The sequence below is a fragment of the Sebastes fasciatus genome, chromosome 3 (genome assembly GCF_043250625.1).
Source record: "Sebastes fasciatus isolate fSebFas1 chromosome 3, fSebFas1.pri, whole genome shotgun sequence".
Classification (NCBI taxonomy): Eukaryota; Metazoa; Chordata; class Actinopteri; order Perciformes; family Sebastidae; genus Sebastes; species Sebastes fasciatus.
This window is the reverse complement of record NC_133797.1, coordinates 3,794,872-3,811,227: the sequence shown is the minus strand read 5'-3', so window position 1 is coordinate 3,811,227 and position 16,356 is coordinate 3,794,872. Positions and strand designations below refer to the sequence as shown.

General features: G+C 41.9%; 1 protein-coding gene across 6 annotated transcripts in view; it reads right to left on the bottom strand.

The window, feature by feature from the left end:
- Positions 1–16,356, bottom strand: part of sh3pxd2aa (SH3 and PX domains 2Aa) — a 149,175-nt gene that overhangs the window by 128,573 nt on the left and 4,246 nt on the right. For all 6 annotated transcript variants that reach the window (XM_074631023.1, XM_074631026.1, XM_074631019.1 and 3 more), the window contains exon 2: positions 1,308–1,388. In XM_074631023.1, the coding sequence (XP_074487124.1) occupies positions 1,308–1,388 (81 nt within the window). The remainder of the gene's footprint in view (positions 1–1,307; positions 1,389–16,356) is intronic.

Below are 16,356 nucleotides of genomic sequence, written 5' to 3'. Positions count from 1 at the left end.
TCTGCCAAACTCTGGCCATGTGAGAGACGCTTTCTTTGACAACTCAATAAAGTGCCAGACCAAGTTGGGTGACCTTTGCCCTGCACCATTTGACAAAACTAACAAAATCAATCTTGCTGCCGCTGACTGGGACTGATTTTGTGCCAAGCCATCTATGAACCATTAAGGTTCATTTGTTTCCTCACAGGCAATTTGAGGGGCTGAATATCAGGAGGAAGACACACGTTCACTCCGCTCATATATATCTTTTCCAGAACGGACGAACATTCATACTTTGCTTGCTTCTACGTGTTTATTATTCTACCTCTGTCTTTTATTCCACATTGGGAGTAATCAGTTGCAGGGGGGAGTCTGTTTTCCACCTCACACTGCCCCACTGCTTATCAATGGGACCTTTCAGAAAGGACCTTTCCTCCACTGATTGAAACATCATTTCCTGCTGGACTTACACACTGGGGCTATTGAGATGTGCCCCCTGTAACTCTCTCACTACGGCCCTTTCATATTTACTAGTAACCCGAAGACCTCTGGTCCAATATACATATGGTATCAGCTTGCAGTGGGCCGAGGGTGCGAGGGGCAGAAATGCACACAAACATTCTCTCAGAATGGAATAGTCAATCGGAGAGACACAAGGCAGGGTTTTCACCTGCAACTCCTGCACCGTTCCAAAATAAATAAGAGTCCCAAAAAGAGAACTCGACACTTTAAACATGAGAGTAAAGCATCCGAGCCAAGTCAAGAAAACAGAAAAAGACCTCCTCCGTACAAGACTATATTTAAAGAACCCACCAATCAGAGCAGCCTTGCACTAGAGAATCTAACGGAGACCCACTATAAAGCATGGTACATTAAATTGACTTCAATGTGGATTTCTTGCTTGTACTATAAAAAAAAAAAGGACCGTCAGCACCCTGACGTTTTGAGGGTAAGGCAGAGAGGAGAGAGAGGAAGAAGTGGGGCGAAAGAAGGAGGGGTGGAGATACAGAGAGAGCCGAGAGAGAGATCTGCGGTGCATTGCTGCATCTCTACGAGGCGAAGGGATACAAACCATGTCTCCCCTGCTCCCCGACCAATTACTAACACACACATTGATTCACTGAGGCGACGAGGTGTGGAGAACACGGGCATAGACACGGCGGCAGTGAACAGTCGTGAAGCTTACACATTAATCTATACAAAACAATGCTGTAAGATCACAGGGTTGACATGTTCAAAATACATCAGCGTCAATGGAATTAGGGATTTCTGTACAAACAGGCCCCGCACGGAGCATGCAGAGGAGTACATGAGTGATGGAAGATTACCTGTAGGTCAAAGAATTTGCTGTATCTTCTGTAGATGATGTGGGAGGTGTTGTCAGAGTAGGTGACATTGATGAGATATACCTGCCAAGAGAAGAAAGGCAGAAGAAAGTTAAAACTTGGGCCACAACTTTTCTTTTTCATTTTTAACTGGCTTGGTGCAGCCAACAGTGCAAAAACCAAAGATATTTAACTTCGATGATACAAAGCAACAAATGTAGCCTACTTACATTTGAGAACCTGCAACTAGCAAATGTTTGACAGTTTTTCTTCATAAATGACAAACAATTAATAGATTAGCACCCTTTAGTGCCGATGTCATGATTAGGTCATGATGGTAGCCGGAGGCAAACAAAGGAAAGACTGGAGGCAAACACGAACCATGTCAGAGTAGTAGGCTAAACTCACACATCGCAAATCATCTTGCTGCCAGAATCGATATTGCATACATCTGAGATGACAAACTGTGATTCGAGGCTCTCGAAAGCTAGAAAATGTTGCTAAAAGTTTAGCTTAGCCTTCTGCCAACCGTTATTAGCCGTCACAGGTGTTGCACCGCAGCAATGAGCTCACACAGAAGGCTAAACTATTACAGAGATGGAGAGAAAATGTTGCTAACAGGCTAAACTATTAGAGAGATGAGAAAAAATGTTGCTAATAGTCTCAAACTATTAGAAAGATGGAGAGAAAATGTTGCTAATAGTCTCAAACTATTAGAAAGATGGAGAGAAAATGTTGCTAATAGTCTCAAACTATTAGAAAGATGGAGAGAAAATGTTGCTAATAGTCTCAAACTATTAGAAAGATGGAGAGAAAATGTTGCTAATAGGCATAAAATATAATTGAGAGACGTAGAAAAATTATGCTAACAGGCTAAACTATTAGAGATGTAGAGAAAATGTTGCTAATAGTTTAATATTCCGCTGACTGTAGCCGCAGAAGCTAAACTATTAGCGACATTCTCTCCACCTTGCTTTGCCAATATTGCAAGACTCTCTTTTTGATAAGTCTGTCTTAACACTGACAATCGCGGCCCCTCAGACTGCACATAGCTATTTTCTTCATCCATTGTTAAAAAAAAAAAAGCCAACAAAACTTGCTAGCCAGCGTTAGCTAACGTGTTCAAAGAATTATTCTGCCTCCACCTACGCTCCACCCACAGAAATACGTCATCATGTTTCCTAGCAGAAAAGGAGTCTATTGGCAATTCCTTTGTGTCAATCGACTATCAGTTACTCAATCTTTCCAGTACTCATTGAAACAATAGATGACAATTAATGGAGTGTAATGGCATAGCTACACATGTGATTGTAGCACACAACAAACTCAAAAGCGACACGCTCACACAGCCCAAGACCAATTCCCCCGACATGACCGTTCAATGACACACACTCATAAATCTGTCAGGGGTTGACACTTTGGGGATGGATGGTGACATCATCCCTCCTTTGTCAGCACTCTGACCTGTTGGCCTTTACCCTTGGCTGCAGCAATGCCGCAGCCCTGAGAGGCCTGATAAGATTGAGACAGAGTCCATTTATCCGTCAAGAGGAGGTAAGTGATGCCGCCATCATTCCTAATCTAATGAAACTTAGATAACCAAGGTAACAGATCCAGAGGCCAGGAATTTTTCATCAGTGACGTTAAGAGAAGATGGGTTCTCTCATCTGCTGATATACGGTCGTTCAGAAAAGGGCTCTGGATGTCAAATTTCTCAAGTGGATAAGTTGTTACATCATTAGGCTACAAGCTTTTGAAGGGGGACATTGCACTGAGTTACCAGTTTATTGTGTACACCTCCAGAATCTAATCTAAAGCTTATATTGTTCGAATACTACTACGTCCCCCTCATGGATGTAAATGGAGGGGGATAGAATATTAGACAACCTTCTCAATATAATCTGTATCTCGACATCATTGCAAATGATGGATATTTTGAGGTCTTAAATAAAGGTTTGAATGAATGAAGTACAACATCAATCAAACTACATTGAATCCTTGATGTCAAAATAGGTCCATGCCTCGCCCGCTGCCTTCCAAAACAACCCACGTGAGCGTTTGCCATGTGAGCGCCTCTGCAGTGATCAGCAAGACGAAATAGTCAGTGACAATGACATACAATGCATGACTACAAGAGGCCGCTTTGTAATACTCAAATATTCAAGCATTCAAGCTGTTGTCTTTCTGGTGAGGACAGACTCAAATTACCATAGAGGTGGATGGACATGAGCTTCACAGAATAAATAATTGCATTATTCTACAGGTGTACTAAATACCTGGTAACACAGTGTATATTGGAGATTTTATTCTGGACTAGTGTTCCCGCTTTCATCATTACGAAATCATGACTTTTATTTAGAATACAGAGGCAAAGCCATCAATACTGACATAGATTTGCCTTTATTCCCATTGTTGTCACAACAGCCTACACATAAAGCATTCATGTTTTTTCCGTATATTTTGTACCCACTGAGCACTTCAAAGCTGTACTCAACATACAGCTAAAATAGCCATTATGAAGTGATTTGCAATAAAACAAGATGTTGTCACCCAGCCAAAGCATTCCAGCTAAGTGGCCCAGACACAGCGCAAATAGAAATCCACTTAGTATCAAGGCGGCGTGAACACAGAAACGATTGACTTTGCCTCTTGTATAGCATTCAGATTAAATAAAGGCAACGTGTTTCCCCGGTGAGGCATTCCTGCTCCTTATTCCGGCAGGCTCCATCTTTCTGACTGATCTCACACTGTCACTCCAACCCTCTGTACCTGCCAAGAGCCTCCAGAGCAGAGCCGAGATGAATGAGGTCGAGTGAAAGACCCTGACTTTGACGTACGAAGGGCAGCAGCTTGAGAAAAAAAAGAGGTTCCACAACAAAGCCGAGGGTTAAAAGGCCTTGTTGCTGCTTGGAAGGGGCTCAGCTGCTGCTGGCATGGAGCCACCCCAGTATGTTCACTCCCATGCAAACACAGCTACTGGCATCCAGAAGCTGTGACTGTCACACTACACTGACAAACCTGTTCTTAGCACGGTAGGGTGTCACCACAGCGATTAGCGTTGGCATTTATTGCTATGAAAATGTGCTCCCCGGGGTACTTCCAAGTTACAAAAAATCACAAAAGCAAAAAAAAAAAAACTGGCTTACTGCCACAGTCAGCAATGTTTCCAAGTGACTTTTGTAGTAGAACAAGGACTCGTAAGTATAGCAAAGAGCTCTTTTTAGTTCTCATTAACAAAGAAATGAGAGTACATTTCAGAAAACTGAAAAGACACACATGGAAAAAGTGAGTTAACTGGTGGCTGAGGCTGATTCTAGCTTTTAAAGCGTTATGTAAAGGCCAGACTTGACTTCAGTGGCACAAATACCCAAAATATCTTTATGCTGTTAGTGCATACCTGTCAACACTGATAGGGACTTATCCAAATGACTCAGAGAGATATGCCTCAGAGGGAATGGAGGGGCTGCCCCGGCACTTGTCGGAGCCTGTTTGTGTGTGTGGTAGTAATGTGTATGCAGCACTGAGTGTGTATTATGGGCCCACCGATACCAGATACCCAAATTTTATATTTGAGAGCTTAAAAAAATCCCAAAACGATATATATGGAATGGGAATTACAGAGTATCCTGGGGCAAGCCACCATTTTTGGAGGGTAGCGTCGGCGTTAGGGACGGGCCATGGGGGTCGAGGCCCATCCAAAAAGGTCACTGTGCCCCCTCAGCTGAATTCTCTCCTGACAAAAAACTAAACTGAAATAACAGCTAGGCTATAAGTAAAATGAAGTCATTCAGTTTGGTAATGGAAGGACTTAACACTGCAATGCAAAATAAAGCACAAAACAGTGATAGTTTTGCATTTAGGAAACAACTAGGACATGTACTTGGGCTTGATTACATTGTTTTCTATTGGAGGGTCCTAACTGGCTGCGAGCAACACGGTGCTGCACAGCAACACGGTGCTGCACAGCAACACGGTGCTGCACAGCCCTGCACAGCGTGACGTTGTGTCTGAACTTCTATCGGATACATTGTTCCTATTTTTTTCCTGTCACTCATATTGAGAGGAACGGCTGATTAGTTTAGATAAAATGAGCCGAGAAAACCGGGTCAGTTGTGAAAATGAAAATATTAACTTGATTACTGACACTTTCAGCACAGGTATTGATGCTTGCAGTTATATGTAATAAAGTTCACTAGTGAAACTTTATTATGAGCTACCTGTCAAAAAATATAACAGCCACCTCACTAATGGTTCAAATAAAACACGAACACACAGCGCAAAGATACAACTATGGAAACTCTGGGACATATGAGCCGTCGCTACAATATTTCAGTAAGAAGCCTCGTTTTGATGCACTCCGTTTGCATGTTTGTTTTTTTGGTTGGTTTTTTTAATCTAGCTCAATAGAAAAAAATTAGAGAAAGTAGACCTACAAACCTGGTGCATTAAAGCACAATTAGGACCAAGAGAGTAAAAAGCATCCTGTGCTCCTCTCACATCTTACTTCTTTTACCTGTTTGGATTATTCTGTTCAGTATTGTGGAATAAAACAATGGACTAATGTTACACTACAGCAGGCTGAGCAGGGACAACAACTGATGAGTGAAACATCCACATTTAGTCTTTATTAACTTAAATTATAGTAATGAAGAAATCAGTCAGACTGTTAGATTAATGTGTTGTTTAACTCCCTGTTTACTTTATCTCGGCACCCGTGTGTGTGCACATTTTGACCCTGGCATGAGCAAGACGCAGGGCGTGCCTGAGGAGTTATCTGTAGCCTCCAGTACCTCCTCATTTCAAAACAGAAACCATAATAAGGTGACAGCTGGCTGGAGAAGATCACTAGATTACAACCTACTTGCTCTTGGCTATATCGTATGTTATTTCCAGTAAATATCACAAATAAAACGTGTGTTTTCTGATAATAAAAAAAAAGTACGAACATACTACTAACCCATCTTTGAGGTGGTTACGTCTTCAGCTCCAGTCTGATCTGGAGCTCACAGCTGATATGTTCCTGGTTTGTTTACATGATGTTACAGAAGTGAAGATTTAACGTATTCAGTGGACAGAGAGCGTCAGATGCGCGATGCAGCGCGATAGTCGGACGCTCGCATCCAGTTAGGATACGGTGTTAGTTTATAACCTGTTTTTGTGGACATAACAGCATGTGTATGCGTGTGTGCGCGCCTGTGCGCATAAGTGGCAGTATGTACGGCTCTCTGTCAGTTTATTTCTTTCATGAAACATGATAATGGTAAAGATACACTTAATAAAGGCTATATGAGGTGAAAAAAATGACCCCCCTGTCAAAGCAGATTGCCCGTCCCCCCCTAACACTCTGGCGCCGACCCTTGGTAGCGCACGGAGCCACGGTAGACTATGTCACCGGTCCATTCGTCTGTCGACTGTCAATCGTTCATCATCAGAAATGTATAAAGTACGTGCGAAAGATAAATACCCATAAAAAGAGAAGCTGACAGAGGCAAAGGGGTGATGCATTACAAAATCGATCCTTATGACTTAGGAGGACCTTGACAGCTTGCCACCAATTACGGTCACTGATGTGTTTTGGCGTTGTCAGCAGGTCAAAATATGTAAATCTTTGGAGGCCGATGTCCGATTTACAAACGGGTAGGTATACTAAGATCTACAAGCCAAATGCCAACAACACTATCATCCACACAAAGATAAGCTAGCCAATTTATGCTAACTGAATACTAACAAAACGTCCGTTAATACGGCATATTTAATCTACCGGTATCTTGCACCCATAAAGTTAGCCTACCTTTTGTCTGACTGTATTTGCTATATATACTACAATTTACCTTTTGACTCTTATTCCTCAAAAAATGGTCGATTTGCTGTCGGTGACGTCACATTCCCATTCTGTTGGTTAATATTCCGTTTTTATCAACACTAGTGGTGTGGCTCTATGGACGGCAATGTCGGTCAGTCGGTCAGGATATTCAGCGCACACATTTATGGTCCCCAGAGGATGAATCCTAATGACTTTGGTGATACCCCGACTTTTCCTGTAGCGCCACCATGAGGTTGACATTTCCGTTTTTTTTGTCAAGTGTCTCGCCAACTATTGGATGGATTATGACATTTGGTACAGATATCCATGTGCCCAGAGGATGAACCCTACTGACTGTGGTGATCTCCTGAGTTATCATCTAGCACCATCAGCTGGTCAAAGTTATTACTTATTCAGCGAAATATCTCTACATCAACAAGACATAAGATAGGAATAAGATCTTGTACAGACATTGATGGTTCCGAGATGATGTATCCTAATGACTTTGGTAATCCCCTGACTTTTTCTCTAGCGCCACGATAAGGTTGACATTTGTGGACTGAAATGCCTGGACAGCAACATGGTAAACATTATACTTGCTAAACATCTGCATGATAGTATAGTCATGTGAGCATGTTAGCATGCTGACATTAGCACTGTGTCGAAGTATACTCTCACAGAGCCACTAGCATGGTCTAGTTCGAATTAGGGCTGTCAATCAATTAAAATATAAAATCACGATTAATTGCATGATTGTCCATAGTTAATCGCGATTAATCACAAATGATTCACACTTTTTTTCTGTTCAAAATGTACCTTAAAGGGAGATTTAACAAGTATTTAATACATTTATCAACATGGGAGTGGACACATATGCTGCTTTATGCAAATGTGTCTATATTTTTACTATTGGAAATCAATTACACAACACAAAACAATGACAAATATTGTCCAGAAACCCTCACAGGTACTGCAGTTAGCATAAACTGTGTGACTTGATGATTTGCCCAAAACTGCATGGATTATCTTAAAGTGGGCATGTCTGTAAAGGGGAGACTCGTGGGTACCCATAGAAACCATTTTCATTCACACATCTTGAGATCTGAGGTCAAGGGATCCCTTTAAAAATAGCCATGAGAGATTTTGCCTGTCAAAATTCGTTTTGAGCGTTATTCAACCTCCTTCGCTACAAGCTAGTAAGACATGGTTGGTACCAATGGATTCCTTAAGTTCCGTAGTTTCATCCTGATAGCAGTATCTTTACTCTAGCTTTAAAACTGAACCCACTACAACCTCCAAAAGATCGATTGCGTTAATGCCTTAGTGGCATTAAAACAAATTTGCGTAAACACGTTGTTATCACATTCATTTTGACAGCCCTAGTTTGACTATATCTTTGGAATTTCTGTACTGCAATTGCCTGTCACTTACTCCAATTCTACAGTACTATGTGACTATGTTTGTGTGCTCTACAAACTCCTCCCATCATGCCTCTGGGCCACTTTATTCAACTCAGAAGCAAATCCGTGCTGAGCTGAGGTCTAAGATAGGAGCCAGGCTGGAAGATGTGGACTCCAAACCCCAGAAGCAGATGGGTATGTGATGGCAACCGCAGTGGAAAACACAACCAACAACCATCCATGGTCTGCCCGAGCCCAAAATATCAAGCTTGAACCTAATGCCCCCCCCACCCCTCCAATCCCCAAAATAGACTCTATTCACTCAACACTCCCAGTAAATTACAACAGTCTGGGCTGATGCCTCTCCTCATAAATGAAGAGACATCTAGCAGTAAACATCTTCCAATTTTCCCGTAATGAAATCTCATTCATTCTTTCATTCTGCATATTACATGGTAGCTGCTTTTTCTTCACCTTTTCATGAAGAACGGGACATGCTCATGCAAGCCGACATGCTGACTCAGAGCTCAAGCACAGTCAGTCATGAGCGCCAAAATGCCCTCGATCAAGTATTTGCTGAACAAAAAGGTAACACTTTGCCCCAATTTATCATTTATTAGCACTATATAAACATTTAATAAACACTAAAATGTAGTTCACATGTAGTACACAGCTACAAGCTAGTGTTTATTAATAAATCATATTTGTCAAAAAATTCTAACTCTTCTTATGAAGACACATTTTATATCATTACAACTGTCTTTCACTACATTGTCATTCATTATCTGTTTAAACACCAGAATCCACTTATGGCTGCCCACATGAAGAGTTATAGTCGTTGACAAATACATTACTAAACGCTTATATCTGCATTATAGTGTGTTATAAACTAGAGTTGTTCCGATACCGATACCAGTATTGGAAATGCATCCGATATTGCCCAAAATTCGGGATTGGGTATTTGTGAGTGCGCCAGTCTATGCACCGATCCGATACCGTCATTTATTATCAACTTGTTTAACCGGAAATCAATTATTCTTCGCCGCTCCCAAACAGTAGCCTTCACTGTGCTGTCGTCGGTAGTATATTTTTATCACGCTGGTATCGGATCGGTACCCGGTATCGGTTGATACCACAAGTTCATGTATCGGAATCGGTATCGGGAAGAAAAAACGGTATCGGAACATCTCTATTATAAACCGTGTATTAATTATCTATATACTACTTATATGCTAAATACAGGTTACGTGTTACCAAAAAAAAAAAATTTCAAACATCTATTGACAGTCTGTCAATATGATAAAATGAAATGGAAGATGAGCCATTTTCACAGCAACCACGGAGACAAATTCAGATCTTTGCAAGCATGAAAACAACACTAACAACAGGTCTCTCTCTCTAATTTATCTTCCGTGTTCTTGTGGGGATATTAAATCAAGATAAAACCGTCCAGCAGTATCTTGTGATCGCCGCAAGACATTCTTGCACAGCAGCAGGCAGGTCTGGACCAATAACGCATTGCTGCAATTCCAACATGAAGGCGGAAATTTTGGGCGTGGAGAAGCATGAACCTCATGATCTCTTGATTTCTAACACTCGGCTCTTAATAACCAACCACCTCTGTTTGGAAACAGGAAGGTGTTTGAATCTAAAATGGGTTAGGAGGGATTAGGAAACAATGAGAGGCATAACTCACTGAACGGTCTAACATGAGTAAGTCTGACCAGATGTACCACTACTACTACTACTACTACTCACTCAAGACACATTTAATAATTTGTCTTTTGTTGATCACACAGATTAGTCAAGTTTTTCTTTAGATTCCACAGCACAGTCACGTGTCAATATTCCATTTTTCTATTTTCTGACACGTCAACTTTCTTTTCAAAGGAGTCTAAAACTTGATTCATAAACAGGGAAAAACACAAAGGAGGCAGGAAAAAAAACTAAACAGCTCAAAGAAGGCTTTGGGGGCTTGAATGTCCCAGATAGCAAGAAAAAGACCTTGTACGTCTGTTGTTCCCACGGAGGAAGCGGTTGTACAAAAGTTGTATTCATGCTCAGAAGCAAAGCAAGAAACATGAATTCTTACGACAGAACAAATTGGACCTCTGATTATTTCATCATGTTCTTCTGAAATGGCTCTGAATATTCATGTTGAGTTTTACAGCTTACTTTTTTTCCCCTCTGACTGAAGAATAATTTTTCTAATAGCATGACCATTCATTCAGTGACCATAAGAGATATAGTGTATAGTATAGAGAACAGAGAATAGAGAAAATAACTTACAGTTTCGGAGGAAAAGCCAGGACCCAGTCCCACCGTTTTCAAGTGAAGAAGGCAAAAGAGCGGAGTGCTTGGTGGGGCAGAGAATGTGGGCCTAGCCACTAAATGCAGTGAACCCCGCCTAAACTACTATATTTAAAGTTAACTATAAAACAGACACACATCATACCATGAAAGTGCAAATGTTCTTCTGACTACAAAAAAGTCAGGTTGGAAAAAATTCTCTTATAGCATTGGAGTGAAGTCTTTCCACATGGAACCACAACCTAAATATACTCACTCGTCTAATACAGTCAGTTATTCTTTCCAGAGAGGTTAACAAATGACAATAAAGCCTGACAAATGCTTCTAAGCTGTTTCTCAGCAAAGCCAACAAAAATGTCACAAGAGTGAAATAAACTGTAGGACAATTCCATTCACAGTCTTTGGCAGGGGGGTCTCTGGAAACTCCCTAAAGACAGGCTTTTTGTATCTGCTGCCAAAACAGTGCCCTTTATTAACCACACACCAGGCCGACGCCTCGCCTTTCCTTACTGTGGTCACTTCCACTTTGAAATGGACCGATCAAGCGTTCTGTGCCTTTGTGGTAGGCGCAGGAAGTGCCGGTCAGGGGGTGCTGAAGAAAAAATCTCTATTCAGCAAGCATGTCCTGTGCACCTTTGATGGTGTCTTGATAGCCATTCAACTTGTTCACAAAAGACCAATCCTATAATGAGATTTTGTATCAGATCCCAACAAAGTTAAAGACGGACAAGGTCACGTACTCATGTAGACAACAGTTACAATTACAAACACTGCTTCAAAGGTAGGCCTTCATAGGATGAATCCACTTAACTGCATTTTGCAAGTGTAAGCTGGTCTATAAGCACTTTGATAAGTGACTTCCAAAGCAACATGAGACAACTAACAGACTTCCAAAGAGGCCCAAACTGTGCCCAAATAACATAACATGATAACCTGTTGCCACATAAAGATAAACTGCAACAGCAGAGGAACTGTGGTAACAGTTGAAACTAAATAATTGGGATATTACAGGCATATTGCATAGTATACATAAATCAGAGCTGTCCAAGTTAGGGATGTTAATAATTAACCGTTTATCTGTAAACCAACATTAAGCATTTTAACCAATTAACGCTATCAATTAAAACGGTTTCACCGCCTTCACCCAATGTCAGCTGGGAACGGCTCCAGCCCACTCCCCCAGGACCCTGAATAGGATAAGCTGTTATGGATAATGAATGAATGAATGTTTATAGAGATTAATAAAAAGCTAAATCGTCATCAAACGATAGCCGATAGGTTCTGAGATTGCATTTCGGCCAATGCATCCGCCTCTTTTGGTCATCATCACACAGACTGTTTACCTGAATGCAACCAAAGCCTGCTCAAACGTGATTGGTCAATACTACTCGCACTACAAATGGAAACCAGAAAGCTTCTGATATCCAAATCTTGTCCCATTGTCTACAGATTCTGCACTCAGATGCAGATATCTGTTCACAGAGATTAAGTTTCAAGTAATTTGAGACAAGTGAAATTCAAGTGTCAAGTCTGTCGATGGAAGTCTAAGGTCACGTCTCAAGTCATTGCGGCAAGTTTAAGTCATGAGTCTTCATAAACAAACTGCAAGTCTTTCATGTCTGAATGGATATTAAAATGAGACGGCATGTGAACATTTTCTTTTCGAAGCTTTTATAAAGTTATTTCAATGTGCAGGCCTCATAATTAAATACATTATGTAAGATGTGTGGCCGTGAAATGCCTGCACATCTCTGTCTTACTGTTTATTCAAATTTGACTCTGTCAAAATTGAGACGATTGTTTTTGCATGCTTATGTGTCTCAAGTCAAATTAAGTCTTCAGGAAGTTAAATCCTCATTTTTGTGGCTTAAACCTGCATTCATTGATTTTTTTTTGGCCACTTGAAAGCAGTGGAACACATTGGTGACACCATATCACCATGTCAAGTTGATATGGGAGAAGTGTTGAATTATGGGAATTGTAGGATCCGGTGATTTTGGAGCTTGACCTAAACTGGGCAGTAAAAGTCGGGATATCTCAGCTTCCGTTGCACAAACTTTGACCATTCTTTTTTCAATGTGTCTCTAGTGAGCCCCCCGACTTCATGTAGGGACAATACTAAATCACTGGAGCGACCCTTTAAGTTGAAGTATTTATGTAAATATTTGACTATGAACTATTGCTGCACTTGCTGGTGGATATATTAAACCGGATGATATATTTCTAATAAATCATCCTTGGGTGCTTTAGCATGACAAGATATTCTTTCTCTACCAATCAGGCCAGTCTGATTCTAATAACTTTTTAGCCAATTTCCCTGACTATCTTGTAATCTCGAGCTGCGAGCAAGACAACTCCCCTCTTTTTTCTTCCCATTTTTCTCCTCTTCCTCCTCTGTCTCTCGGTCTTGTCACACATAAACACACATCAGACCACACTAAAAATGGCACGACATCCCATCCAGCTAAGAAGAGCAGCTCAGGTCATTTTCCCATGAAAAACAAAAAACCTCTCTCAACAGAGCATCGCCATTTCTGGGTGACGTAATCATAAGTCAAGCTGCTGAGACGAACGCCAAGGGAGCCGGAGGCCATGTTCAAGCACCACACCATGTGCTTTTACCCTGCACAAACAGAAGCCTGTTGGAGAGATGTCTTGCTATTGCAATAGAGCTGCTGTCATGCTTTGAGACTTCTGCAGGAGACAAATAAAACGTTCCACAATCACAAACAACATCTGGTGTTGGAACACATGAAAACAACCCCCGGCATGTGTGTGAGTGTGAGGTCCTGGTAATAGTGCGTGAACCTCCGCCTCTTTTGTCAACCGCTCCGTGTCGGTGCGTAACACAGATACACACTCTCGTCAGAATCAGTGTCAGAGTTAGGACTCTGCAAACTGAGCATACAGACGACGTCAGCAAAGCCCCTGACTCACCCGCTTCTCTTTCTCTTTCTCACACTCACTCATAGCACTTCCAGCTAGTCGTCAAACTCTCCCACAAACAATGGCCAATCCCAAAAACAAAAAAGCTGGCCTCATAAACCTCTCCAACACACCAGCCTCCCAGATAGGGGTGAGCATCTGAAAACAGGGACCCTTTCCATCGAGATATCACTCCGTGTTTGATAGGCCAATAAATATTTGAGTGGGGAACAGCTCTCCGAAGAGATGTTTTACTGTGCCAAATAACAACATCGTCTTCCAGTCTGGGCCTTTGCGCGGCGCAGGAGTCTCTAGAAAATGAAATGTTATGGGACTGGGACTTGTAGGGAAACAGAAGCTTAAAAAGTAAACATGGCTGTGCCCAACCTCGCTCTCTCTTTGGAGAGAATGCGTGGCGTCTGTGATGCGTGTTTGCCACTCGGCGGTCCAGCTTTCCCTACGGTCCGACGAGCACTTCCCTTTGACAAAGCCCCGAGTCTCATTCCCCCCCCCCCCCCCCCATCCTCTCCTCTCCCAAGATAAGCATTTCCAGCTGGTTTCACAAACATTACAAATGAGATTCAATGGGTGCCACAGATTGTGTCTTTCTCTCGTTTTCTCTCTCTCCCCCCCTCTCCCTCTTTCCCTCTTTTTGCTTCTCACAGTGACTAGCCTTGTCTCCTGAGACAGGGTAGCTAGGGAAACTAGGCCACAGACTGGCCCGCTGAGACAGAAGAGCCCAGTACAGCTCAGCTCAGCTCAGCTCAGCTCTGAGAAGCTCCTGTTACACTTTAACTGGACTCACAGTAGCCTGGATACGACTCAACAGGACTATCTATACAGTTGGACTGATTTGGGAAGCTCATGTTACACTACTAAACTACTCTGTGGAACCAATAGCTGTGCATTAAAGCAGCAGTGGGTGGAAACGGAGCAAATACGATTTAAAAAAAAAAAAAAAAATTATAAAACGGTCACTATATCCTTACAGCAGTGCATGAGACAGGTAACCTGAAAAAACACCTCTGTGTCCTCCGGTGTCCTCCGGTGCTCCTAATGGCATCGGCAAGATTTCACAGACCGGAAGAAAACAAGAAGTCAGATCTGATCTGGAGTCTGCCGTCCAGCTTCCGTCTATGAGAGCCGGCTGTCAATCCCTCGCAAACGCCGATCAAACGGTCAAACTAGGCATCACATATAAATCAATATTCTGTTACTGTAATGCCTATTTCTCTCTTCAAATGTTTTCAGAATAATCTTGTAGTATACTATTTAGCTGTGAAATGAGAACGTTTGTGACCCGGCAGCCATGTTGAGATCAGTTGAGGAAATACTAAGCACCGCCCACCAGCCGGAGCACAGCCAATAGGAACGCTCTCTCTCTCTGTGAAATGACCTGTGATTGGCCAAAGTCTCCCGTCACTGGCTAGATTTTCTAAAGCCTGAAAACAGAGCCATGAGGAGGAGCAGAAGTCTAGTTATCTCTCAGAACACTTGAATTACAATATGCTGAAAGGTTATTATGGAATTTTTGCCCAATGATGCCAAAATTATACTGCCTACTGAAGCTTTAAGAGTCTAAGTTGTATTAAAAACATATTCCTGTATGTATCATCAACAGCGGCCCATTAATTCATGTCTCTAAGCACTAGATAATTCTGCCTGTGAGTGTATTTTGTCACATTATCCTGCCAAGCACACATTTGTTTTCAACGTGTGTGTTTTTAAGGAATAGTTTGACATCTTGCCCAGAGTGACATGAGAAGATTGATACCCTTCTTGAGGCTCTAGCTAGCTACAATATTGGCGAAACTTTTCAGAGATGGAGAGTAAATGTTGCTAATATTTAGCCTGCTGCTAACCACAGCCAATGGCTCACGGCTGCGGTTAGCAGAAGGCTAAACTATTAGCAGCCCTTTCTCTCAATCTCTGAAACGCTTCGCCGATATTGTTCGACTCTTTTTGACCGACTTTACAGAAGGATAGTTAACTATAGGCATCCAAAGATTTATATGCCCTCAATTTATCTTTAGAGCGCTGCCGGTGGCCACTAGCCCGCTGGTCGGACGGCTGGCTACTTTAGTTAGCTTAGCTTGCTAATTCCGCCATGCTGTCATGCGACACAGAAAATGAGCCGAACAAAGTTGTCACCCATTGAGCGGTAGCACTGGGCTTTCCTAAAATGAGAAAGTTTGTGACCTGGCAGCCATGTTGAGATCAGTTAAGGAAATATCAAGCACCGCCCACCAGCCAGAGCACTCCTTCTCATTTTACAGCTAAACAGTACACTACAAGATGTTTCTGAAAACATTTGAGGAGAGAAATAGGCATTACAGTAACAGAATATTAATTCATATTTGATCAGCGCTGCCTAGTTTGACCATTTGATCAGAGTTTGCGAGTGATTGACAGCTGCCTCCGTTGAATAAACAACCAATAGGAACGCTCTCTCTCTCTGAAATGACCTGTGATTGGTCAAAGTCTCCCGTCACGGGCTAGATTTTCTGAAAACAGAGCCATGAGGAGGAGCAGAAGTCTAGTTTTCTCTCAGAACACTTGAATTAAAATATGCTGAAAGGTTATTATGGAATTTTTGCCCAATGATGCCAAAAAC